This window comes from Neopsephotus bourkii, unplaced genomic scaffold (genome assembly GCF_033783945.1).
Source record: "Neopsephotus bourkii isolate Nb327-2 ecotype Australia unplaced genomic scaffold, CSIRO-AGI_Nbou_v1 NB_384, whole genome shotgun sequence".
NCBI lineage: Eukaryota > Metazoa > Chordata > Aves > Psittaciformes > Psittacidae > Neopsephotus > Neopsephotus bourkii.
Window position 1 is genome coordinate 1413680 of NW_026900889.1, and position 25915 is coordinate 1439594.

Genomic DNA, 25915 nt, shown 5'->3' on the forward strand with positions numbered 1-25915 from the left:
AGCATCCCGCATCTCACCCCTCACCAGGCACCCCCCAGTGCCACCGCGCTCAGCCTCAGCCACGTTCTGGCAGCAAGTTCCCAGGTTAATCATTCACCCTGCACAAACACCCAGCTGGGTTTGGGCTCCATTAGGAAGCGTTCTCACCACTTATAAATAGCTGGGTGGTGCTCAGGAAACAACCAGGGGATGAGGCAGAAGGGAAACGGGACAATCCCTCGCTGCTGGCATCCCACCCAGGACACAGTGAGTCACGGGAATGGCGCAGGACCACGCAGGGAAAGCAAGGGCTCAGGGCTCACCTTTGGTGTGTTCCTCCGTGGGGGTCACCCCCAGCTTCTTGAAGTAATCATCTGTCTCGGGGTCCACCACCAGGAGCCTGGCTTCGTTCTCCCTGGACTTGATGTGGGACACGACCTCCGAGTGCCGCAGCCCCTCCACGTTTATGCCATTCACCTGCAAAGCAACAGCATCAGAACCCATGTCTGTGCCCCCTCCTCGCTGGGCCCCAGCAGGCTCCAACCCCCTAAAGAACGGGGTTTTCCTTGTTTAATTCCCACTGGGATGATAGGAAGGCTACAGGGATCTCCTTCCCTTTCCTGCCATGGCCTCCTACCACCCTGACCTGCCTGGTCCCCTGCTAGAGCATCCTTTATGTTACCACACACTTCTGCCTGCATCCCAAACACATCCATTGGGAATCACCTCACCCACCCAGGTCCTGCCAAAACACTCTGGCTGCCCTCCTCAGTGATTCCAAACCAGCCTTCACCTTGGATGTGCCCTGGGTAACCCAGGCTGTCTGTGGGGTGCAGCCATGTGCAGGTGTCCTGATCCCCATCCCTGCACATCATCCACCCCTTCGCCATGGAAAGCCGCGCATTTCCCATGTCCCCATGCCCGCAGCACGGATTCATTTCTCCCTTCCCTGCGTGCGAGCCGGGACCTGGCAGGGAACGTGATCCCTGCTCCAATTGTTCCCCGCAGCGAGGAGACAATTGTGATTTGGAGGCATTGTGCACGGTGGGGAATGAATCGCCCTTTGTCCCGCAGGGGAAGGTCTGCACCGCCCGGCCCCTCGCTGCTGGACCTGATTCACTGGGAGAAACCCCTGTTCCATGCTCCAGCAAAGCCCAGCCCATCCTTCACCCACCCAAAGGTGCCTGCCCCCAGGACAGCAGAGCCATGAGCTAATGCAGCGTGGGCAGAGAGTGCTGGTGGTGCACCAGGAGTGGGGTAACCTCCTCTTAAACACAGCTACTCCATCACTACAACTCTGCGGAACAAGACAAAGGCTCCACAGTCTGTCCAGCACAGAAAGGACTTTGCTAGGAGAGTGGAGAGCAGGTTTTATTGGGTTTTCTAAGCCCCACATAACGTTATCTCTGCACTCTTTGGATGCACACATCTGCCAGCATCACCAGCACCAGCACGCTCCTATTCCTCCTCCTCCTGCAGATGGACAACTGCCTTCACCCATGCACCCAGATTCCAGAGCTCAGGAGTGGGATAACCCCATCCCAGCCCCACAACAGACCCAGCAGAGCCGCCTGCTTGTCCCAGCCACAGAGGGACACAGGCAAACACTGCAGACCCTGAGCCAGCTCCAACCTTTGGGCTCCCCTTTGCGTTTGGGATGCCTGAACACAAACCTGGGGCACACACAGGCCCTGAGGGTGAGGACAGGGCTGCAAAGGGCCGGGATGGAACTGGAACCCCCATGCCCTGGCTTTGCAGATGCTGGAAACCTCAGCTGCCGGCTTGTAACCCTGCTCCATCCCCGGCAGCATCCTCCTGCCATGCCAGGTCACCCCGATTCACACCCAGCGCTCACCCCAGGTGAGCTCAGCCAGGCAGCACCGAGCTGCTCCCCCCCTCCTCGGTCCCAGCACAGGGATGGAGGGCATCAAATATTTATCAGAGCCCCATAGAGCAGGCTGGGAGGGGATCGAGTTCCCGAGCTCGATGGCTCACCCCTCATTGCTTTGTGTGTGCCAGGCACCCGGCCAGGCACCCATCAATAAATAACACAGCCCCTCACCGTGACACCGCGGAGCTGGAGCCGCTGCCCTGCTCCCTGCACTCAGCCTGCAGGGGCTGGGAAGAGGCAGCAGCTCCCATGGCTCTGGAGCAGTTATTCATGGGGCTGGGAAGGGCTTTGGCCATAGTAATTCCCCATCTCGCCCAGCTCTGTGGGATTAAAGTGCTCTCTTCCAGCAGTGCAAGCACCATTCCTGCTCTGAGCTGGCAGCGAGGGACATGGATTGGTCCCCTGGGAGGGTTTTGGGGTTCATCCTCCTCGGGAAAGGCTACACATCACCCCAAAAGGGGATATCTGCATGATGTGATAGTAGTGAAAGGGGTGATGGCTGCTGGGTCCATCCCTGCCTGCCCTGATGTCCATGCGCTGCCCAAAGCACACGCAGCTCTGGATGGGGAGCCTTGTCCTTCAGGAAAAGCACAAGACAAAGAAGGCAAAGGGAGGGTGTTTCCCAGCTGCATCCAATGCAAGGAAGGCGCTTCCAAGAGCAGTTTCCCTCCCATTCTTTCATGATTTAGTGCCTTAGAATCTCTGCAAAGCTTTTTCCCCCTCTGTCTCCCAACACGTGCCTGGCACTGCATCAGCTCAGCTGGGTGGCACCAACCCATCACTGCACGGTGAGACACATCCCATGGGTCCCCGCAGCCCTTTCACTGCAGTGGGCAGATGCAGCTCCAGCACTGGGTGGCATCTGGCAATGCCACCAACTAGGGGTCCTGCAGGGGGGCAGATGGGCACCCATTAAGTACCTCATCTGTTCACAGGGTCCCAGTGCCACCCCTAAGCCACTTGGACAAGCACAGGGGCTGCAGTTTGCCTGTGTCACCCTCCCTTGTGCCAGCAGGAGTCTGGAGCATCATTTGGGTTTCAGTGCTCATTTTTGTCCCATGGGCTGCTGAAGGACCACAGAGCCGCTGCCTAAGCACCTGCATGGGTCTCATGGCTCTGCAACAGGGGAATACATGGGAATTCTGATGGAGAAGATCATGGGATAGGGGGCTGTTTCAGCATCATGCTTCCAAGGGTCCCATCGCTTCTGCAAGAGGGGGACAGAACCCAGCCAGGCAGGACTGCACATCCCTGGAACACACCAAGGAAACCCCGGATGCTCCCTGAACCATCACCTCCACCAGGCGGTCCTGGGGCCGCAGCCCGGATCTGGAAGCCGGTGAGTCGGGATCGACCGAGCGGATGAACTGCCCCGGCCGGGACTTCTCGCTGTGCAGGTTGAAGCCGTAGCCATTGGGACCCTTCTTCAGGTGGCAGAGACGTGGGCACAGCTCCTTCTGTCCGTTTAAATCCTGCTTAACGGAGCGACAAGAACACGGTGGTTAATTTATAGCCCTGCCTTCGCCCTCGAGCAGATGCCATCATAAATAAAGCTACCAAGGAAGCCCCGTATCTGCACCCTGTCCTCCCGCTCCCCCGAGCAGGGCCAGGGGAACAAACGAGTTTCCTCTCATTGAGGCTATTTTCGAAAGCCAATTGTCCAAAACCGCTCCAGAAAGATTAAAACAAAACAAAAACGTGCATTTCCTTCTCCAGATAAAGTCCACCCATGCACCAACCCCCCCCAGCAGCAGCAGAGCCCCACCAGACCCGAGATGAAGCACACAGGGTCACTCAGACATGGAATTAACCTTGATTATTCAAGGCAGTGCCATGCCCATGGTCCTGGTGATAGCAGCATCACCCGTGGGTGTGATCACCTCCCAGCAAAGGGGTTCCAGGGCAATGAACCCCACTATTCCTACAGGATGAACAGCACAGGAGCACAGGAGGCATTCAGTGCTTTCCCCCTATCCATGGAAAATGCTTTATGGATCCTCAGGGGGGCAAACACCAGCTCTCCTCCAGGTCTGCAGGACCCATTATGGATGCTGCTCCCCTCTCCAAGCCCCTTCACTGAGCAGCACCAGCTCCAGCGCAGCATCGGCTCTGGCACAGCACCGCATCCCTAGCAAGGGGGATACAGGCTGTCCTTTCCATCCGTGCTTTACAGCAGAACAGCCCCTGCGGCTGGGTTTTAATCTCCCACCACAGTAAGTGCGTGAACAGACCAGGTTTTATTCACATCATTTCTGGTGAAATCGCTCAGAGCTTTTCCTTTCAAATCAAAAACCCACGCTGCAATTTCCTCTCCAGGCCAAAAGGCGCTGTGAAACGCCAAGCCTGCCTCCCACCCTGCCCGGGGATGTCCTCCCTCCTCCGACACCTCTGCACCGGCTCCATGCTGGGGCTCCCTTTGCCAACAGCCCCTTGTACTCCCAGGGCCTTCGGGTTATCCCTCCGAAACACCCTCAATGCTGTTTAAAAGCTGATGCCTCACCAGGAAGGCACCCAGGGATGATGCCAAGGGGCTCCAGCCGCTCATGAACCCTGTGTGGCACCAACCAAAGGATGCTTCCCCCTGGGACTTGCTCCCGCACCTTGAACTCTTCCAAACCACAGCCCCTGAGGCCAGAGCACCAAATTCTGCAGAAAACCACTTGGAAAGGAGTCAGCAGCGCCCATAACGGGCACTGGGGCACACCTGGACCGGCTGCAAACTGTGCCTGCGCATCTCATGGAATCAGACTGGTTTGGGTTGGAAGGGACCTTAAAGCTCATCCAGGTCCAACCCCTGTCACAGGCAGGGACCCCTTCCACTGGAGCAGGGTGCTCCAAGCCCCTGTGTCCAACCTGGCCTTGAGCACTGCCAGGGATGGGGCAGCCACAGCTTCTCTGGGCACCCTGTGCCAGCGCCTCAGCACCCTCACAGGGAAGAGCTTCTGCCTAAGAGCTCAGCTCAGTCTCCCCTCGGGCAGGTTCAAGCCGTTCCCCTTGCCCTGTCCCTACAGGCCCTTGTCCCAAGCCCCTCTCCAGGTTTCCTGCAGCCCCTTCAGGCACTGGAGCTGCTCTAAGGTCTCCCCTTCAGGAGCCTTCCCTTCTCCAGGCTGAACTTGGCAATGCAGTTTTCTATTAAGAACCCCCTTGTGCCATCAGCACCTCAATGCCCGGCTTCTTAAATGGGAAAAGTCATGAGTGCAACATCCACGGATGAGTGCACCCCAGCTGCTGCCCCACAGGATGGGGCTCCATCAGTCACCTTCAGCACTTCAGTCACCTGCTCAGCACAAGCCAGGACCATCCCCATCAAGCACCATGACCCTGTGCTCGCATCCTCTCTCCTCCATCTGGATCCAGCATGCCTGGACTTTTCCCATGGCCCCAGCGCAGTCGGATCACCCCGTCTGCAAACATTTCCAGCCTGCCTCCAGCTCTTCAAACACTGAGGAAAACAGGAAATGATTCAACTGCCCAAAGCGGGTCAGAGCCCTGCGACCTTAAAGGATGCAGGGGGCTCTGTGCAACTCGGCAAAGGGGACGTGCCCCGTAAGCGGAGTGGGATACGTCTGGGATCACCTATTTGGGTTTAAAATGGTTTTTAAAGCATTCCCCTCTTGCTGCCAAAGCTCTGACCCTGTGAGAACGGAGCAGCACGAAAACACTGAGAGAATCACCCGAAACACTGCGCTTTGGGTGCCATCCCAATGTGGGATACCCGGGAACCCCAGGCAGATGCAGGTGGAACACGGCAGCAGGGCCAGTCCCCTCGGCACTGGGGGATCCCCTGGGATCGCCAGGGAAATCAAATCCCTCCATAAATAAACCACACAGGGGAAAGCTTCGTCTGCAGGATCCCTTTGGCTGCAAGCGTGGTGACCGCTGCCGTGTCCTCCATGGGGTCATTCTTTCACCCCAAAACCCGAGTTCAAGGTCCTGAACTGAAACGGCTTCGAGTCCTTTAGAAGCAATTACCCCCCCCCCCCCCACCCACCCAGTTCAGCATCTGTTGTGAGCAGAAACCACTGAACAAACCAGGTCCTAGCCCACAGCTCAGCAAAGCCCCTCTCTGGGGCTGAGCATCCCCGGCTGCACCCGTACCGGTGCTCAACCACCCCGCACGGACCCGCTGCAGCCCTTGCCAGCCCCGCTCTGTATTCCCTATCGGAGCGGTGCCAGCGTTCCCTGGTTGTGTTCTGGGAAGAGATTTCCTAAGCTCCCGCAGGGATTTTGCCTTTGTGAAACCCAAACCCCACCACGAAGCGCTCCCTGCAGCCCTGGACGGGATCTGGGCTCGCCAGAGCCCCGCCAACATTCCCTCCTGCAGGAATACTGCAGCTCTGCTCGGGAGGAGGCTTCGCCAACAGCATAAAATGCAGCTCGAGTTGGATTCACTTCCAGGCTAGAAAGCAGCAGGAATTCACTGCAGTGCTGTCCATTTGCATGCGAAACCAGGCACAGGACGAAGCCAATTTCTTCCCTCTAGGAATCCAGATACTGCCAGTGGCCACTCGTTCCATCAGCTGGATTAGGAAGCAACGGCACATCATACCCCACCTCTATATGCTCCATCTATACCCACCCACAGGCATGCATGTGCCAATACAGGCTGCCTGCATCCCAAGTGCATTGCCACACCACCCCTGGCACTGCTGCCCGAGGCAAATCACGGCCCTTTTCGGAGGAAAAGGGTTTCGGAAGCGCTGCTCAAGCTGCTCCATTTCAAGCTGCACAAACAAGACATTAAATAACAATGAAAGGCTTCCAATTAAACATTAAACCACCCCAAACACCGCTTGGGTGCTGCCAGCTCTCACAAAGCCACTCCAGCACCCGAGTTGTTTTTCCCCTTTAGTTTCCAAGGCTGTTGCTGGGAACAGGGTCCCCCAAGGACATCCCTTGGCTCCCTAAAGCCTCTCCCCCTGCACGGAGCTGGATGCTTCAGGCACATTCCACCATGGGGCTGGCATCACCAGTGTCACCAGCGCTGATTAACAGGGGTGTTTCCATGTAATTCATTAGTGCATGGAACCTCCCTGCAGGCAGAACCTGCTCGAGAAAGCACTCAATCTGATTCCTGAAACAAAGACATCTCCTAGGTTGACCCTGGAAAAGCTCTTCCCTGGATCCAGCACCCACAGGTGAGCTCAGACCAATTGCATGAGGCTGCTGGTGTCAGAGACCCACTCGCCCTCCCCACGGACCCTGTGCTGTCCCTGTGCTCCCCCACCACCATCCCAAAGGATGCTAACTCACACAACCAACCTGTGCCGTCAAACCATCACCTGCAGCCTGACTGAGGATGAAAAGGGCTTCTCAAAGACCTCTGTGTTACAGGTTTTGAGCAGCACACAGACACTGCAGGCTGCACGATGCAAACTTGCCACCAGCAATGGCCATGGGTCCAAAGCAGCGGTGGCCAGGTCCCAGGGCCATCTCCAGCCCCTCTGCCCCACAGCTCCCCATGCCACACAGGCAAATGCACACCCCATGGGCTAAACCACCTTGAAAAGTCACATTTTGGGGGTTTATTCCAGGAATAAAGCACCAGTATCAGCATAGACACCTGGCTTTCCAGGTCCTCCAGGAGAGGAGGAGGAAGAGGAGGACACAGAGCACCCACAGAGCCAATCTACTGGCCACGGACAGGTCAGTACCATCTACTACAGGAACCTGTAGGTCCCAGCACACCGTGGCTCCTGCAGACCAATGTGCCAAAGCCCTGATGCTGCTGTGCACCTCAATAAGGGGGGGGTCAACCCTGAACCCCCTCCATGGCTGAAGGGATGCTCAGCACAGCCAGGAAGCACACAGTGTCCCACAGCAGCACTGCAATGGGAATGGGGCCTCCAACCCCACTTGTCCCCACTGAAATGGGGATTTAGTCAAACCAAGCTGAGCTCATCCACCATAGGCATGCCAACCGCCTCTGCCCATCACAGCAGCGTCAGGGCTCACCACCTCATCCACTCAAACCTGCTTGGACCACCTCACCCCCAGCACCAACCTCAGCCTCCAGGGCCCATCCTGGTGGGCTTTGCCATTTCCTGGGAGTGTCCAAATAGGCTCTAATCACTGCTGTTGGGAATTGCACCACCTGGATACGCTCCAGGCTCTGATCGCCCTGCGACATGGCAAACCTTTCCTCCTCTACTCTGCGGAGCAGGAGCGGTCCGGCCCCGTTTACATTGCTAGCATAGTTTCTTTTAAGTCAGCTCCCGTGGCGTTTCCTCTCCTTCCACATGTGGTTTCAGTCAGAAAACACCTCCTTTGCTCCCCTGCTCCTTGCAAAGAAAGCCTCAACAGCAGATCCCAAAGGACACAAGGCTCCTTTCCTGCTCCAGGACCACCTTGGGACACCGAGATGTCCTGGGATGGAGAGGGGACACTGCCCAGGGCCTCAGTGTCCATCCCCACTGCCTTGCCTCAAGATGGGACCTCTCCATCCCTGCATTTGGCTTCTCTGCTGCAGGCAGCAAGCACCAAGGGATGCGCAGGGAGGGATGTGCAGGCAGGGATGCTTGGGGAGGGATGCTCAGCCACCTTTGGGGGTCACAGAGGAGAAGGGCAGCTCCAGCAGGGCAGGATCCTGCCCCAAACCCCATTGTGCAAAGCAGCAAGGGGCAATGGTGGGAGCCGGGAAGGAGGAACCCATGCAGGAAGGAGCCTGGGGCCGCAGCGCCACCAGAACAAGGGGCCCATTTACACCCGGCCCTTACAGCAGTGGTTGTACTGGCAGCCGAGCTGAGCCGCGGGCAAGCTTTAATTGCCACTATTACTACTCCAATGCCATTGGGAGCTCACAGGCTGCTGCCTCTGCTCGGAACTGAGGGATGCCTTAACTTCAAGCAGATGATGTGGGAAGGGGAGGGAGCTCCTCACATCCCCAGCATAAACCCCCCTGCCTTTCACACCACGCAGATGAGGGAGGCTGGGAGAAGCAGGAGCCCTCCCCACAGCCCTGCTCGCCATGAGAACCATGGAGGCTTTGGGCTCCAGCCATGGCCAGGAGCAGGAATACCGCCTCCATCCACTGCCGTGCCAGGGAGCCGCTGCAGCGGGGCTGGTTTGCATTCCCCTTCCCCCAGGAATGACTCAAGCTTTCCCATTAAAGCAGCAGCAGCACCAGAATGGGGGCTATTGTAGCCCTGCACCCCCCAGGGCCAGGGGGACCTCGGTGACACGTTGGGGAGAGACAACGCTGATGGCAGATGTCAAAGGAGCTTTCAAAGCCAGGCTGAAAGCACTTCAAGGGGGGAGGCAGAGCACCCCCAGGTCTGTGCTGCAGGGTGAGGATGTGGCAGCGATCCCACCATCCCCAGCACTGGAAACAGGGGAGCGAGGATGCTCCTGCGGCTTCCCAAGCCTCGGCTGGTCCTCAGCTCCACACTGGGATGCTGCAGCCCCCCCCCGTATGCTGCTGGGAAGGGCTCTGGGGCTCATTCCCTCCTTCCCTCCCTCCTTCCTGCACACGTTCCACCCAGCTCCATCCCCGGCTCAGTCTCAGCCAGCGCCGAAGCAGCTCAAGCTCCAGATGTTGGTGAAACGCTATAAATAACAGAGGGGGAAGGGGAGCCTGGCCTCCCACCAGCCCCGGCTCACCCAAACACAAGCACATGCTCCCCTTCCCCGCAGGACCCGGCTGCTGATGGGGCTGGCGAGCAGGGAGGGCTCCAGCACCCACAGGTTCCCCTGGATAATGGGACTCCCTCCCCACCCCAGCACAAGGGGGGCAATGGGAGGTTTTCCACCAGCCAAGCCAGGAATAAAAGCACAGGCAGGACCCAGCTCCGTAAACACCCTGCTTCCATTTTTACACAGCCACAACTCTAATTACAGCCACCCCGCCAGCCGAGGAGGTGTTCTGGCTCTGACACCAGTGGCCAAGAGAAAAACCTCATTTCCTTCTCCAGTACAGACCCAACAACCTGACTGGTGCTTGTTGTTAAAGCTCATTGCTTCACAGGCATCACCTGAGCAGCAGCGGCTGCTTCCTCCGCATCGTAACAACCAGGGGAAGGTACCAGATGCTCCAGGGATGAGCAGAGACTATGGCAGTCCCATTGCCCTGAGAGAAAAGGAGGGACTCAAACACACCTGAGCCACCATGAAACACCTTCTGGCAGAGCCTGAAATGAGCAGAGTGATCCTAAACATCACCGGCGTTATCTTCAGCATCACTGGGAGGAGATGAGGGATGCTGCAGGTTCCTGATGATGCTCGCACAACCACCTTGGTGTCAAAACCTTGTGTCACCACCAACCCAAAGTGCCCAGCACAGCCCTCCCCTGCCCTTCCCAAATGCAGGGTCTGGGGTTTTGTAGCTTATTTCAATTACTGCCATTATTCCAATTGCTCCAATTATTCCAATTGCTCCGGCTGGGCTGCACCGATGGAACCACTACAAGAACAATTTGGGGTGTTTTAAGAGCAAAAGACATTGAGCTTCCCCCACAGCTCCCCCCAGCATCCTCACTACAGCCCAGGGGGCTCAGTCTGGCACCTTGAGGCTTATAGGATCCACACTGGTACCCACCCCCAGCGGCCTCGGGATGCATCCCGCTGCTTTCCCAGCCAGCACAGCACGAAGCGGATGAGTGAGGATGGCAGGAGACAGCCAAATGATTCCAGTGCACAGTGGAAGGCATCCAGCACAGGTACTCAGCAGGATCTGCAGCCAAGTGCAGCTGATGGGGTGATGTGGGTATCTTCAGGGAGTCTCCATCCCCTGCGGTAGATGGGAGCACTGAGACAGGGGCTGGGGTGACAAGAGGTGCCTGCACTGCCCTTGGTCACAGCCCCTGTGAGGAGGAGGAGGATGAGATGTGCAATGGCAGCCCTGCACTCACAGCGGCAGAAGGATGATGCCCACAGATGGGGACTGAGCCTCAGCAGGGACCTGCCCCCCCAGGGACACTCACCCTTCCATGGCAATGCAAAAGCAATCAGGAGACATTAATGAGGTTCTTGGCTGTCCCCTGGCACTGCAGGAGCAGCAAGAAGAGGCACAAACCCTTCCCAGAGCCATGCATCAGTGTCTGGGTCTCCCCCATGCCTGTACATCCCAACCTGGTCCCATCCATGCGCTATGGGATGCAAACCCCGCAGCAGAGCGGGATGGCTGCACCAGTGCCCTGCAGCAGAGCCAGCCCCAGCCATGACAAAAGGTTCTTATCCCGAACCCGCCGGGCAGGAGAAAACAAGAGCAGGAAGGATGTGAAGGGTGGGGAGGACGCCTGATCTCCATCATCCAGCCCATGGTGACAGTGCTGCCAGGAGGGGCTGCCCCGCAGGAGCGCGCAGCACCCAACCCAGCACCCTGCACCAGAGCGGGGTCATCACAGAACAGTTCGGGTTGGAGGGACCTTAAAGCTCATCCGGTTCCATCCCCCTGTGAGGGGCAGGGACCCCTTCCACTGGAGCAGCTTGCTCCAAGCCCCTGTGTCCAACCCGGCCTTGAGCACTGCCAGGGATGGGGCAGCCACAGCTTCTCTGGGCACCCTGTGCCAGTGATGGGAAAACCATTTCACTGATGGCTTCCCATCAATATCTCACCTTTAAGGAACTTGCTGCCACAGAAATAAGAGCCTGACCGTATCCACTGATGCCCCAAGCAAGGGGTAAGCCTGCACTTGCCCCTCTCCAGCGCTGCGCCAGCTACGGCATTATGGAAATCCCTGAGCACAAAGGGGCCTCTCAGAAGCAGGGGTGCAGCCAGGCCCCATCCTAGTGAGGACCACACATCCCCAGCGGGGACAAACCCGGGTGAGGCTCCCCACAGCCACATTCCCCCGCTGATGGGGGAACTCCATCCCAGCCTGGCTCCATGGGGTCCATCTGCTCCCCCCAGCAGCGATGCCTCCGGCTGCGCTGTCCCGGCTGCGATTCCACAGCTGGGGAATTTCTCAGCCACAAGTTGAGAAGCAGCTTTTTTCCCTTCCCCAGTTGCTGGCTCTGAGAGCGATGGGGCTGGAGCCAGGAACAGCAGCACAGGCTTGGCTGGGAGCTGGGAGCAGCTGGAATGGCCCAGGGAGAGACAGGCAGGGAGGAGGATGGAGGAGACCGAAACCACCATGTGCATGTGTTGTCTTTAAGAGAGACTTTTCCAGCACCATCTGCCAAGGGAACACGCAACCGGGATACCAGCGAGCTCCCCTGCTCCGGAGGGATCAGCTCCAGGCCAGCAGTGGGGGTCCTGGCAGGCTGGGGCTTCTCCAAGGAATGGGGATCTCTGTGGATTCCAATGGATCTCTCTGGATCCTGAAGGATCTGTTTTCCAGCGGGTAGGGAGGAAAGGAGGCGAGCGTGGGTGACTGGAGCTGCTGGAACAGGGGGAAAAGTCCTTCCCACGCTCGCCATGAGCCCCCAGGCGAGGGGAGGGATTGCTGCGGACAATGGGAAGCAGAGGGAGATGCTGGGAATGAGCTTCCCAGAGCCCCTGGGGGAGAGCCGTGCCCTGCTCCCCAGCACCCCAGATCAGAGGCACGATTGCCACACACACATCAGCATCCTCAGCACGGATCCAGGGATGGGGGACTGATCCCAAATGGAGCCTCCTGCACAGGATGTGGCCCAAAGCACACCCTGCACCAGAGCCTCGCACTATCAAACCGCTGACGACAGCAGGTCAGCCTGCCCTTTGGACTCCTCAGCTTCTGGCCGAGGCCAAGCCTTGAGCAATCACGGTCATTCATTAATGCTGGCCCCATTCGTTACCTTTAATAACCCCGGGTCATTAGCAGCAATCCGGTCACACCAGCTTTGGACTCCCGCACCAGTGATGCTGAGGGAAATCCCCCTGGAGATGGTGGGAGCTCTTGTGCAGGTCAGTAACTGACCCACAGCCCTGCAGATAGCTGCTGTTAGCAGAGATGTCTGCCATGGGATGGGGAAGCTTGTGTTCTGCACCACGGACCAGCATGGACGCGGCTCCTCATCCTCCCCATGAGCCCTTCGCTAGAGGAAGAGGCAATGGGTGCCTCTGTTTAAGACTTGCAAAGCCTAATATACCACATGCAGGATGAGACACACACTGCACAAGCCATATCCTGACCCTCCAAGGGTGATCCTCTCCCTTTGCCACCAAACCCACCCCATGCCCAGAGGATGAGGGATGCGACGGAACCTTTGGACGCAGCGGGATGCATCCACAGGGCTTGCTGCAGGCTCACCACTGTCCCCATCAGAGGGGCACACGTGCACGGCCCCAGCCCGGGCAGGGGGGGAACAGGCTCTGCTCTGTGAGCGCCGGGACCAGGGAAGTTCAAGAGTTGAGCACCAATATTTGTGTTGGCCGGGCAGGGTTTGCAGGAGGAAACGGGGCAGGGGGAGGGCTCCCGACATCCTCTGCATTCCTCAGAGTGAAAGTAAAGGCAGCGCCGTGGCACCGCGCTGGGGTTAACCCCATGTGAGGCCGCTTGGCTTGGAGAACCCTGCAGTAAAACAGCCGGGGATGCACGATTCCACAAAGCAGGAATGAGGGGGCCTCGGTCCCAGCCTGCGGCTTCGCACACGAGCTGCTCCCTCCTCCCTAAACCCCACAGCTCAAAGCTTGTGCACAAAACCTGCCCACGGAGCTGAGCTGGACGCAGCACACAAAGCTCCCCCCGCAATTCAATCCTCCTTCATCCATCCCTATCCCACAACACTGCTGGAAAACACGGGATCAAACCTGATGCAACCGCAACCGGGGAGCATCACTGCTCACTCAGCTCATCCCACCGCGATGCCCAGCTCCAGAAATGCTGTGTTTTAAACCCAGCTCCTCAAAAGCTACAAGACCACAGAAGATGCTCCCCGCTTGCCCAGCGCTGCAGGGAGCTGAGCACAGGGCCAGGGGCTGGTGCTTATCTGCAGCCAGAGCAGCCCAACGGCCCCTCCATGCCAGGGCAGATAAGGAGGTCCAGAGGCAGCTCTGCCAAACGGGTGGTCCAGAACCAAGTGTGCTGGGAAGGATCAGCTGTGATAACCCCGGAGGCAGCGCCAGGCTCCGGCTGCTCCTGCTGATAAAGGGGGTGCGCGGTGCCCGGCACCGGCTGCGGGGCTCCCAGCAGCCTCTGAGCCCATGGGAAGGGCTGAGGAGGACCAGGAAAGCCGCAGGAACAGACCCCACACAGAACCAAAGGGGGATCCAGGCACCAGCAAAACCCAGTGCCAGCGGCATGGGGTGATTTTGATCCATTGTCCCAGGCACCTCTCCAGGACAATGGAGCTCCCGTGTATCCCATCCCAGGGACGTGGGGCCCAGACTCAGTCAATGGGAGTCCTGCGCTCATTAACAGCTGCCAGAGGAGAGCAGGGAACCCTTCCAGGCAAAGCAGACTATTCACCCCTCTTAGAACTAATTAGGGCTTGCCTCAATTAAATCCTGCTAAGCAGGAACAACCCCAGGGCTGGAATTAACTGATTTACCTGGGATGGCCTTTGGCTGCTGCAGGGACTGCCAGCTATGGACACAGCAAGGATGGAGCTGTTGGGCCTTGGGAAGAGGCACTGGAGACAGGCCCCATGGAACAGCATCCCAACCCAGGGAATGTTGGTCCAGGTACAGCCCCATCCGCAGGGTGGGAGCTCAACCCACCAAGGCAGGAGCAGAGGGATTAGCCCTCCTACCACCCCTTTGTGCCGCTCTTCTTTAACAGGATTAGTCCCTGTGAGTCCCTAAGAGGGTTTAATCCCATAACACCATAGGGGGAGCAATGGGGGTCCTGCTGGGACCATGCAGTTAATGGGATTTACAGCAGATAGCGATGGAGGAACCCAGAACCACATCCAGACACCAATGCACTGCAGCTCCCAGCCCCAAGCCCTTCTCCATCACATGGAGTGCTGGGGCTGGAGACCCCAAGATACCCACAAAGCAACCCCAGTACTTAGTGGGAATGCTCTTTCTTACCTTCTCCTTGCTCCCAAAACTCCTTTGAACGTGGCTTTCACAGCCCCATCACTAACAGACATCTGCCACCAGCTTACTTCACCCAGTAACAAGCCCTTGCAACACGTTAGTGGGAAAAGAGACACATTGAGCCAACAAAACGCAGCTCCAAGCCTGGTTATGGCTTAGACACAGGCAACAGCAGGACCCAAACACTCAGGAGCCCAAGCAAAAGCTGTAATGAAATTAAACCACGATACGGATCTTGCCAGGGGTGATTATGTCGACAGCTTGGGGTTTAATTCCTCATTTATGGAGACCTGTGGAGCTGGAGAGCCCTTGGCTGATAGGAGTTTAATTTTCTCTCTCTCTTACCCCATTCTGGAGTCTCCCAAGACCACTGCCTGTAAAATCTCCATAGCTAGAGACAGACCAAGGACAGGAGCCAAAACCAGCTCGATTTGGGCCCTAATTCATACACTGAGCTCTCCTGTAGTGCTGGGTTAGGGCAGGAGTGAAGTGCACAGAGGCAATGCCACAGCCGTCACATTGCACTCGCATGCTGTTGGGGCTGCAAGCAGTAAAGACATGCTTCCTTATGGATTGAAAGGAGCACCTTAAAACCTCATGAGGGACTTGGGTGTATCTGGCCCGCAGCTGGGCCCCTTCAGCACAGGAATGCTGTAAGTCTGCATTCACAGGGCACCTTTGCTCCATGTGCTTCCATTCCCCACAAGCAACTCCTTAACAGCAGCCCCTGCTCCCTCGGGAGGAGCTGGGATTCACCCAGACCTGCAGCATCACCACCAGGCCCTGGGTGAAGCTCCTGGAGATGCTTTATGCAGCCACGCTGCACAGGGGCACCAGGGACGGTCCTGGATAAGAGGCTGGAAGCATTTGGAGTGTCCCCTCCTCCACAACCCATGTGGACCTCGGGAATAAACAGAGAATCCAAAAGAAACAAGCAAAGCCAATATTGGTTTAGGGTTTCCTCCACTACGACAGGAGCGGGAGCGCATCAGCATGGAGAAACACCAAGGGATGGAGCCGAGCCCCAGCGGAGGCTCTGTGCCGCTGCCAGGGCACACGCAGAAAGCCCTGGTGCTGCCAGATGAGTTTTCATTTATCTGAAACCATTTAATACTTCTCCTATTGAACAGAGCCATTAAAGAGCTGGCGAGGAGCCACTTGCAATGGGGCTCTTATTAAAGCAAGCTGCCCGAGTGCATCCCTGTGAGCAGAGGAAGGGGTCGGGGCCAGCTGTGCCGGAGCAAGCTGCATTCCCAATGCCTCCCATTTAATACCGGTTTTCCAGTCATTTTAAGGGAAAGCTTTGGATTACTGGAGGATGCAGAAGGGAGCATCACCGGCTGGACCACGCGCAGCATCTCCTGGTGTCAGCACCATGACCACACCACACGCAGGCGATGTGCTGGGATGCAAACCCTCCCCATGCGCCTTCCCTATTCCCAGGGAGGTGCAGGGTACCAAGGGTGACCCCAACGTCCCCCCACAGGGCCGGGTGGCCCCAGGAACAAAGGCCCCTGGCAGGGCACGGCTCCTCCCGATGCTGATCTGCTCCTGCCCCCCGCTCCCTTCCACTCGCTTTGTGTTCCACTAAAAATATCCCAGCAGAGGAAGTGTGTGCCGCGGGGTGGATGCTCTCCTCCCCGGGAGGGGCTTCCTGCACTGAAATAACCCCCTGCAGGCTCCTCCATGGACCCATTGCCCACACTGAGCCCAGGAGGAGAGCTGCTGCCCTCCCTCTGTACCCACAGCACTGGGGCGACAATACAGGTATAGAATTAGGGAATGGTTTGAATTGGAAGGGACCTTAAATCTCATTCAGTCCCAATCCCTGCCATGGGCAGGGACCCCTTCCACTGGAGCAGCTTGCTCCAAGCCCCTGTGTCCAACCTGGCCTTGAGCACTGCCAGGGATGGGGCAGCCACAGCTTCTCTGGGCACCCTGTGCCAGCGCCTCAGCACCCTCACAGGGAAGAGCTTCTGCCTAAGAGCTCAGCTCAGTCTCCCCTCGGGCAGGTTCAAGCCATTCCCCTTGGCCTGTCCCTACAGGCCCTTGTCCCAAGCCCCTCTCCAGGTTTCCTGCAGCCCCTTTAGGCACTGGAGCTGCTCTAAGGTCTCCCCTTCAGGAGCCTTCCCTTCCCCACACTGCTGGAGCTCAAGCCCACCCGCAGCACCAGCCCTGACTCATGACACACGATGCCGGGAGCCCAGCACCATCAATAATGCAGCAGGGTCAGTGCCCGCATGGGGCCGAGGCTTCCCCACAGCTGCCATAGGGGCCGCATGGAGGTGCTGATCCCAAAGGCAAGGCTGGCAACAGGCACCTGAAGAGCTGCAGTGGGAAGGGCAGAGACATGGGCACAGCTCCATGGGCTTCCCCAGGCTCTGCCTGCACAGAGGTCCAGGTCGGATGCAGGGCTGGATGCTGCAGGGGAGTGCTTTAATTTAAACCATGCCCTTTGTTTTGGGGTATTTTTCCTTTAATGCTGTAATTACTGCAGCCCGTTCTGCTCAGGGCGCCTTCATTACATCCTTGTGGTTATTCTACAAGCCCTAAATTTTGGGCCTCAACTGAGCTGGCAATGTTCTCCCAAAACATCTGTCCCGCGTTATCCCCCTTCCAGCGCTGCGGCACAACGCTGCCGGCTCAGGATGCTGCAGAGCAGCACAAAGAGCTCCTATTCCCGACCCAAACAGGAGGGTAAATATTCACTGCCTTGATGGCAGCGCTGCCACGCACTGCAGGTCCCAACAGGCACCCAGCACCCATCCATCCTCCTCCGGAGCCCAGCGCATCAGCTCCAGCACAGTGCAGCTCCTGCCAGCAGCAGCACATGGGTGACACTGACACTGTGTCACCCCCCTCCCCTCAATTAACAACAGGCTGCTAATTCCCCTGCGTTAAAGATCCCAGGTCCAACAGGCTGCTGGGATCTGGCAGCTACAGACAGGGGTTTGTGTCCCAGTGCAAAGCTCCCTTTGCACACCCACCCCCTGCAGACGGGAGCAGTGATGGAAGGGAATTGCATCACTGTGACCGCGCCTCAGGGGCTTTATGGCTCTTGTTTCTCCTACAAACACACCTGGAGCAGGCAGGGAGGCAGCAAGTCCCAAGGACACAGAAGGGTTTGTGTTGGAAGGGACCTTAGAGCGCATCCAGCTCCAAGCAGGGACCCCTTCCACTGGAGCAGCTTGCTCCAAGCCCCTGTGTCCAACCTGGCCTTGAGCACTGCCAGGGATGGGGCAGCCACAGCTTCTCTGGGCACCCTGTGCCAGCACCCTCAGTGTCTCACACGCAGCAGCACCGCTCAGCACCAGCCCTGCAGCACGCTGCCTTTTCCACACCGTTAGCCCTGGCATCCCATTAACAGCCAGCACCAGCTCCCCCTGCAAAGGCACCTTTGCAATAAAAGCAGCTCACAACTGGGCACCCAGCACCCAACACATCTAGAGCAGCTCCCACCACCTCCAAACCCCCCCAGGCAGGACAGAGCCAGAGCCCTGGGGTAAGCAGCAAGCAGCACAATGGCCACAAGAGCATGTGAGTGATACGGGACCACATGGGGACATGCCCTGCATCCTCCACTCCCAAGGGATGCAGTGTGGCAAACCCAAACAGGTCATGCAGGCACAGAGACGGGGGCAGCAATGTGGGATGGGGCAAGGCAGACCCTGCTCCCTGTACCACCATGGTCCCAGGTCCCCATGGATGGGGGCAGCAGGGATTTAAAACCATCCCCAATTACCCATGGGCATGACCCTGGTTCCTGGTGCACAAGGTCCTGGATCCCAGGTCTCTGCCATGGGTGCACATTGACTTCCCCATCCAGACCATTGCTGGGGCCCATGCCCACCCTGTGTCACCTCCCATCTGGGTGCCAGATTCCCCTCCCTTTGCCTCTGTCACTCCTTGCTTTGGGCTGCACTGAACAACCCGGCCTCAAACCAAGGACAGCAGCAGCTTTACATAAGCAAACAGTGCCCAAAGAAACCTGCTCCTGGGAGCAGCCCCAGCATCAGCACCGGCTCCCCTGTGTCTGCAGGGGGAAGGGAGCTGCTCTTCTTCACTAAACATCCCCAAAGGCCCCACATGTGACTGGGGACAAACCTCAGCATGGATCCCAGCTGCCACAGCCCCACTGCAGGGACAGGATCCCCCCCTAAGCTTGGAACAGCACAATCCACATGGCCCCAGTGCCTGTGACCTGCAGGATAAGGGTCAGGTTAGAGCTACCCCATGGGGGGGACACGGTGCTGGAGCACTGAGCACTGCAGGAACTGGGGTCCACCATCACTCCCCAGGCCTCCAGCTGTACATGGGGATACAGCCGGAGCACCACATCACCCAGACCGAGAGCCTGCAGCCTGTCTTACCCCTTGAAACCCTCACCCCAGGGTGACCCACAGCCACGGCATGGAGAAGTGACCTTGGCCAGCACAGCCTGCAGTGCCTGCTCTACACAGAGCTATGACCTGCGGAGTCAGGAGCAAACCAGCCATTGACCTGAGCCTCTGCAGCCACCCAACATCGCCCTGTCCCCAGCCCCACACTGGGGGCATCACCCCAGAGTCCATTCCCCCTTTGTCCAGCTCCAGCACAGGGAGCACCAAATGCCCCAGCCCCTCTGAAGCTCAGGCACCTCTCCCTGTCCCACCCTCTCCTTGGAGGAGCCCAGACCCAAAGGCCGGAAGGGACCGGCCTGTTCCCCTCGCCTGACTTCCCGTCCGCGCTCACTCTTGGACTGGAACCAGCAAATGAAACAGAGGCAGGAGAGGAAATCCCAGCTTGGAACGCCATCCCCAGCCCTGCCCACAGCAGCTCCAGTCCCACTGACCGGCATGAGCTCCACAGCACTGACCCCCATGGGAACGCTCCCATCACCATCATATCCACCTTTAAACCATGCAGTAGGTGCCTCCAGCCCTGCCCCTGCCAGCCCAGGGAAGGGGGATCCCCCTCTGCAAGATGCCAAACAGCTCCAGAGGGAAGGACCAGGGGTGAAACCTGCTCCTTATCACCAGAGACGCCGGTGCCTCGTGCCAGCATCGCCTCTGATCCGCACAGGGACCGTCTTCAGCTGCTTCCCCACAGGGAGCTCCTGAGGACATGAAGCTTTCCCAACTTTCCCACCTCCCACCAGCGAGTTCTGGGCCAGCATCCAGCCACCACCCCGCTTGTGAGGTGGGGGAACAGAGGCCAACCAGGCACTGCAGCTCCACGGGGAGGAGGAGGAAGAGGAGGAGGAATGCGCCTATGGCAGCTCCGTGCTGGAGGAGGATGCTGAGCATCTTTGCTCCCTGCCTGGAAGCGCAGGATGGATGCAGAGCAGATGGAAGGGGATAATGGTGCAGAGGGGCTGGAGTCACCGCCAGCCTCACACAGCTCCTGCCACGTTCACCCCTGAGGAAGGCAGAGCTCCACTGTTATCTGATGAGTGCAAGGCTGCGCCGTCTCCAGCACAGCCCCAGTGGCGAGGCAGCCATGGAAACTGGACCTTTTCCACCCCAAATTCTTTCCTTGTTGGAAAGGAGTTTACCAATAAAAAGCACTTCACTGCGGGATCGCAGGCCAGACCCTGGCCACTTGAAAAAAGAGCTAATTTCCTCCCTAGTTAAGCAAAAAAGCTGAGAACACATTCATCCCAGATGTTCCCTCCCTCCTGTACATAATGGAGGGGGGAAAAGCTCATTTGGGAGCTTCACCTCCCTGGTCCACGCAGCCTGTCCCATTGGGACAGCAGCCTCAACTGAGGCACTGTGGGCTCCCTCATCCCCAAGCTGGTGACCCCCCAACAGCTCCCAGAGCCCCTTAAGGGACACAAGGGAGTACAGAGCAGCACAGCCCCAGCAGCCAACCCTGCACAAGAACAATGAGGCTAAAGGGGTGCAGCTCACCCGCTGCTCCAGGGCGCAGCGGGGTCCCCACCCCCACAGCCACATCCAGAAGGCATTTCCCAATGGGAAGCAGAGGGATGCGCCCCCAGGGTGCCTGCACCCATTCCCCATCTCCCGCTCACCTTCCTGCTGCCGTGCGAGGAGAAGCTGTGTGAGTGGTGCTGGAGGCTGTCCCCGCTCAGCTCCAGCTGCGGCTTCCACACCTCCCCGTTGTCGCTGCCCGCTGACTTGTTGGGAGACGCGGCGGAGCCGAGCAGGATCCCGCTGTGCACCATGTCCTCCGTGCACGTCAGCCGCAGGCTGCACAGGTACTCGTCCGTCTCCTTGTCCACCACCAGCAAGCGCGTCTCCGTCTCCACGGCCTTGATGCGCTGCACAACCTGGAGAGGAAGGGGACAACTGAGCCGAAAGGCAGGGACCCGCTGGGACAGCAAGAGCTGGACCCAAGGAGCAGCAAGGCCCCCACACACTCTTGCTGCAGGGTTCATGTTCACCATCACTTACAGCCATTGGTGATGGGGAGAAGAGACCCCAACCACAGGGATGGAGGAGGTGTTGCCTGCATTCCTGGGTGATGGAGGTGGCTCTTTCCACCCCGTGCTTGCAAACACAGGGCAGCCCTGCCCAGGCCAAGTGCACACACCACCCAGCACCAGGGGCTTCCACAGAGGCTGCTTCACTGCCTTTGAGCATCAGAAACCCTGCTGCCTGCTTTGTCCCTTAGAGGGACAACACAGCCTGTCCCAACAAGCAAACCACCTTGCACACCCTCACTGCGTTCATCTGAGGGGTCTTTCTTTGCTCAATACCCAGGGCAGGGCAGAGGTAAGGTGCACAGGGAGGCACCAAGCACCAACGCATGCATTTGGTGGCTGGATGCTCCCCACCACGCTGGTGTGTTGGCTAAAATCCATCTGTGGATTTAGGAGAGGAAGAACCTGATCTACCCATTCATCCTCGCTCCGTGCTGGGGGCCAGCACAGATAACAGAAGCCGGTGCTGGGAGCAGGAGATGGGCCCATCCCTGCTGGGATCCAGCTCCAGACAGTGCTGAATGGGGACCATTGTCCTGCTGCTGCCCGGCTCCGGGAGGGATCGGTGACTGGCAGAGGCTCTGAAAGGAGCTCACGGTGGGAAGAGCCGGGAGGAGGCGATCCCGGCCAGACAAGGGAGGAAATCAGAGCAGGGTGGGATGCGATGGGAGCAGGGCACATCCAGGGCATGCACAGGAGCAGGGTGAAGGGAATCCACCTTCAGTCTCCCTTCACTCTGAGGAGGAGGAGAGGTACCGCTGGCGATGCTGTCCCACAGCCATCCCCAGCCATGGCGTGGCCCTGAAGACCACAGAGCCATGACTCTGTGCGTGCTGGGAACCCCCAGAGCAGCACTGGTCCCCCTCGCAGGGCTCCTGCTCTGATCTAGGTCACACTGGGCAGACAACGCCAAGGTTAGAAGCGACAAACGAGCCTAATGCGCAATTAGCCAGCATTTATTTACTCCCTGCGAGCTCCACTCAAGGTCAGCAGCGCCCGTGTCTGCAAGCGAGGCACAAACACACGCAGCCAACAACAAACGCATGCACTGCAGACAAGGCTGCTTGTCCCAGAGCAGGTGATCCGCTGCAGGCTGCAGGCAGCCTCCATGCGCCGCGGCAGCGTGCCCAGGGCTCCCATCCGTAACCAGCCTGAAGGGTGCTATTCCAGCAAGCCCCAGAAAACCCATCTGCTCCCTTTCAGATCTATTTACATGAGACATCAGACGGCGCTGCCGATAGCAGCAAGGCAGCGCCTGTGCGAGGGCACATGTCCCACAGGGGACCCGGGAGCAGGCAGCCAGCGGGCAGCGGTGGCAGGAGATGCAGATGGGCAATGCCAATGGGGAAGGCGTAGGAGGGAGATGCTGAGTCCCACAGCCAGACCCTGCCTGCAGTTTGGGTGCTCCAGGCATTAGGGCTGCAGTCAGGCACTGGCGAGAAGCAGAGTCCTGCAGAGCACAAGGAAATGCAGGGGGACCACAGAAGATCCCAACTTGCCGAGGTCCCCAACAGCCCCAGTGAGAACAGCAGCGGATCAAGCACCCCCCAGCCCCGAGAGCGGGTGAGCAGAAGGGGCTTTTGGTGACAAGCTCCCCAAGCAATTCACTCTGGGGCACAGCAGCCAGGTGGAGGCAAAGCAGCAGCAGGACCCTACCCGCTTCCGAGCCATGGTCACAGAGCCTCGAGTCCGCAGCTCCTCTGAGGACAGCGCAGCCTCCCCTGCGCATCCGGCACCTCGGGACCTTCGCAGCCCCGGTCCAGCCGCATGATTTCCGCTGCTCCACCCAGGCTTTCACCCTGGAGACACCAACACCAGCCCCGCCAAGCCGTGCCGGGCCCTTCCACCCTTGTCTGACAAGGTCTGCCCAGGAAGGAGGCTCATGGTGCCACCGGGAGCAGCTCCGTTCATCCCTCCTGCTCCAAAGGAGATGCCTCTGCCCATGCACTGCAATGGGGATCCAGAGGTTATCCTCGCTCTGGGCTCTGCCCGCCTGGACAAGGAACCAAGGAGCCAGGCTGCAGCTCTGCATCCAAGACGTGGAACGCCCTGAGGACACGTTCTGCCTTTGCTCCTTGGGTAAGGCCAGGAAAACACAGAGAACAAAGACACAAATGCTGCCAGCTTCAGCTCGAAACACAGCTACACCCAAACAGCGAGGCCTTGTTTGCTGCAGGCTCTGTCCCATTGCAGCTTCAGAGGCACACGGAGAGGCTTAGTTACTCATTCAAGGTTGGGGACCTCAGGAGAGGCCACAGCAAACTGCCTGCTGTATCCCACTGACAGGAGCCAGCATCAGACCTGCCATGGCCATGGCATCCCCTTCCCACAGTCCATCAGTGCTGGGTATCTGTTTTAGGGGACGATGTTCTTGCTGTATCAATGCAGCAGGAAGAGCGATCCCAGAGCATTGCAGAGTGGGCTGCTCCCACTTGCACACTCACACCTACTAACGGCATCACAGCAGGAGCATGGCAGCGAGATCCACAACACCCCGGATGGAGCGGACACGCTCCATCCCATTCACTGCTCTGCGGCTCCCAGGGCTCCATCCTGCCTCCACCAGCAGAAAATGGAAGGCAGGAGAATTTCTCCCATTTCTCTTGCCTATGGAAGAGCCCTGCCTGTTTCCAAGGCTCAGGGGGTGCCTCCGCTCCGCTATCGCCCATCCCAGCATCCCAGCTTCAGCAGGGAGCTCTGGTGGCTTCCAGTAGGACGCAGCTCCTTGCAGGAACACAGCCCTCCTCTCTGCCCAGCTGGATCAAAGACGGGAGCCCTCCTCCAAGGGGGTTGAAATCCCATTCAAGACAAACATTAACCACACGCAGCCGGCGCAGATCAGCCAGCCAAGCTCCGTCAGCCACAGAGCACACCAAGCCTGGGGAGAGGCCTTTACTGAAGCCACCTGGAAGCTTTGCCTCACCTCCAGCAAAGCCAGCCTCTATGGCTGGGAACCTACAGCCCCCAAACCCTGCCAGGTCCACCAGCTCCACGCAGCCCATCCCTGCTCTGCCCTGATAAAGCACTAGCAGCAGGGCTGGATGCATGTTTTAGGTTACTAAAGCACCGAACCTCACAGAGCCCCACAGGCCAAGCAGCACACTGGGGGCTGTGCCCCAGAGCAGCTTGAATCTCACTGCTTGTGTTTTCAGCCTGAACTGTGTTATGAATAAACACAAGTTTCGGTTTACAAGCAGAAAATGACAGAGTCTGGAGCATGCAGCTTCTGCTACAGAGCTCAGAAATGGCTCGCTCAGGTCCCCCCAGTCACAGCCATGGTCTGACACCGACCGTTCTCCCCCTGCAAGCCCCATCTCAGCAGAGCCAAACTGCTGAGCATCTGCAGAGCTTGGGGGGTTGATTTTCAGGCACCTTTCTACGCTCTGGGCTGTGTAAGCAGGAGCAGCTCACCCAAAGGGACCAAGAGCTGGAAATAAAGCCCAAGTCTCCCCATTCCTTTCCACCAGAGATTGCATAACACAGCAGTGCCCTGCCCATACCGAAACACCTTCGGCTTTCCCACCTTTACACAACAGCAGCGAGTCAGACCACACCGTGCAGCCGTTCTCCTGGGAACCCGGTGTCCCAGGCACACAAAAGCCCCCCTTTGCAGCCCAGGCCTCGATTCTGGGGGCCCCCCACCCTGCTCCACCACCACCACCCCCCCGAGGATGCTCCAACACGGCAATTTAGGGTGCAAACCACCCCTCTATGAACACCCGATGGCGGCTGGAGCAGGGCAGCGCCAAGCCGGGGATGCGGGTCCATAGCCGGGGCTCTCCCCCCGGGGGTACCGCGCTCTCTTGCCCGTACCTGGTGGTGCGTCTCCTGCTCCACGTTGAGCCCGTTCACCTCGACGACGCGGTCCCCGGCGCGCAGCCCCGCCGCCTCTGCGGGCGAACCGGGCTCCACTTTGCGGATGAACTGCCCGCTCTTGCCCTTCTCGCCGTGCAGGTGGAAGCCGTACCCGCTCTCCCCCTTCAGCATGCGGCACAGCCGCGGCTTCAGCTGGTCCTTGGCCATGGCCCGGCGGCGGCGGCGGCAGCGGGAGGGCGGGCACGGGCGGGCGGCCGCGGGGCCGCTTTTATGCGCGGCCCGGGGCGGGCGCGGAGGGGCGGGACGGGGCCGGAGCCGGGGCCGGGGCTGCGGCCGCAGCCGGAGCCGGGGCTGGGGCCGGAGCCGGGGCCGGAGCTGGGGCGCTGCGCACCGCGGCCATGCTGCGCGCTGCCCCGCGGCGCCGGGAGCGCGGCGGGCGGGGACGGGCAGGGGACGGGGACGGGGCGGGCGGAGCCGGGGCGGAGCCGCTGCGGGGGACGGGGACGGGGACAGGCGGAGTCGAGACCGGGATCGGCACCGGCACCGGAACAACACCGGGACCGGGACCGGGACCGGGACTGACACCGACACCGGGGCTGACGGAGCCGATGCAGCCCCGGTGCCGCTGGTGTCCCCGGGGCTGATGGAGGCCTCCCGCACTCACGGATCGGAGCCACCCGGGCTCCGCGGGCTCAGCTCCGGCTTCGGGTCCCGTTCCCCCTCCCGGTGCAGTGCAGAGCCCCCAGGCGGTGGCAGCCCCGCAGGCACCGGCTGGAGCCCATCACCCCCAGGCCAGCCCCGGGACTGCTGCCGGGCACCGGGCCGCTGAGCTGGCACCCCCGGAATGTGCATCCTCGGGGTACCGGGGCCGGGGATCAGCATCCCCAGGTCAGCGCAGCTCCGC

The 25915-nt window shown here is 59.1% G+C and overlaps 1 protein-coding gene across 4 annotated transcripts in view; it reads right to left on the bottom strand.

Annotated features, from left to right (window-relative positions):
• The window catches only part of NHERF2 (NHERF family PDZ scaffold protein 2), a 31415-nt gene extending 6110 nt beyond the window's left edge, over positions 1-25305 (bottom strand). Inside the window, exons 1-4 of one of the 4 annotated variants that reach the window (XM_061349179.1) lie at positions 25009-25304; positions 20785-21042; positions 3166-3342; positions 303-456 (exon numbers count right to left, since the gene is read on the bottom strand). In XM_061349179.1, the coding sequence (XP_061205163.1) occupies positions 303-456; positions 3166-3342; positions 20785-21042; positions 25009-25218 (799 nt within the window). In that variant the 5' untranslated portion in view covers positions 25219-25304. Of the gene's footprint in view, positions 1-302; positions 457-3165; positions 3343-20784; positions 21043-22851; positions 23002-25008 lie in introns of those variants that run through there. The other 3 variants (XM_061349177.1, XM_061349180.1, XM_061349181.1) reach the window with 3 other exon arrangements.
• Positions 25306-25915: the final 610 nt, after the last annotated feature.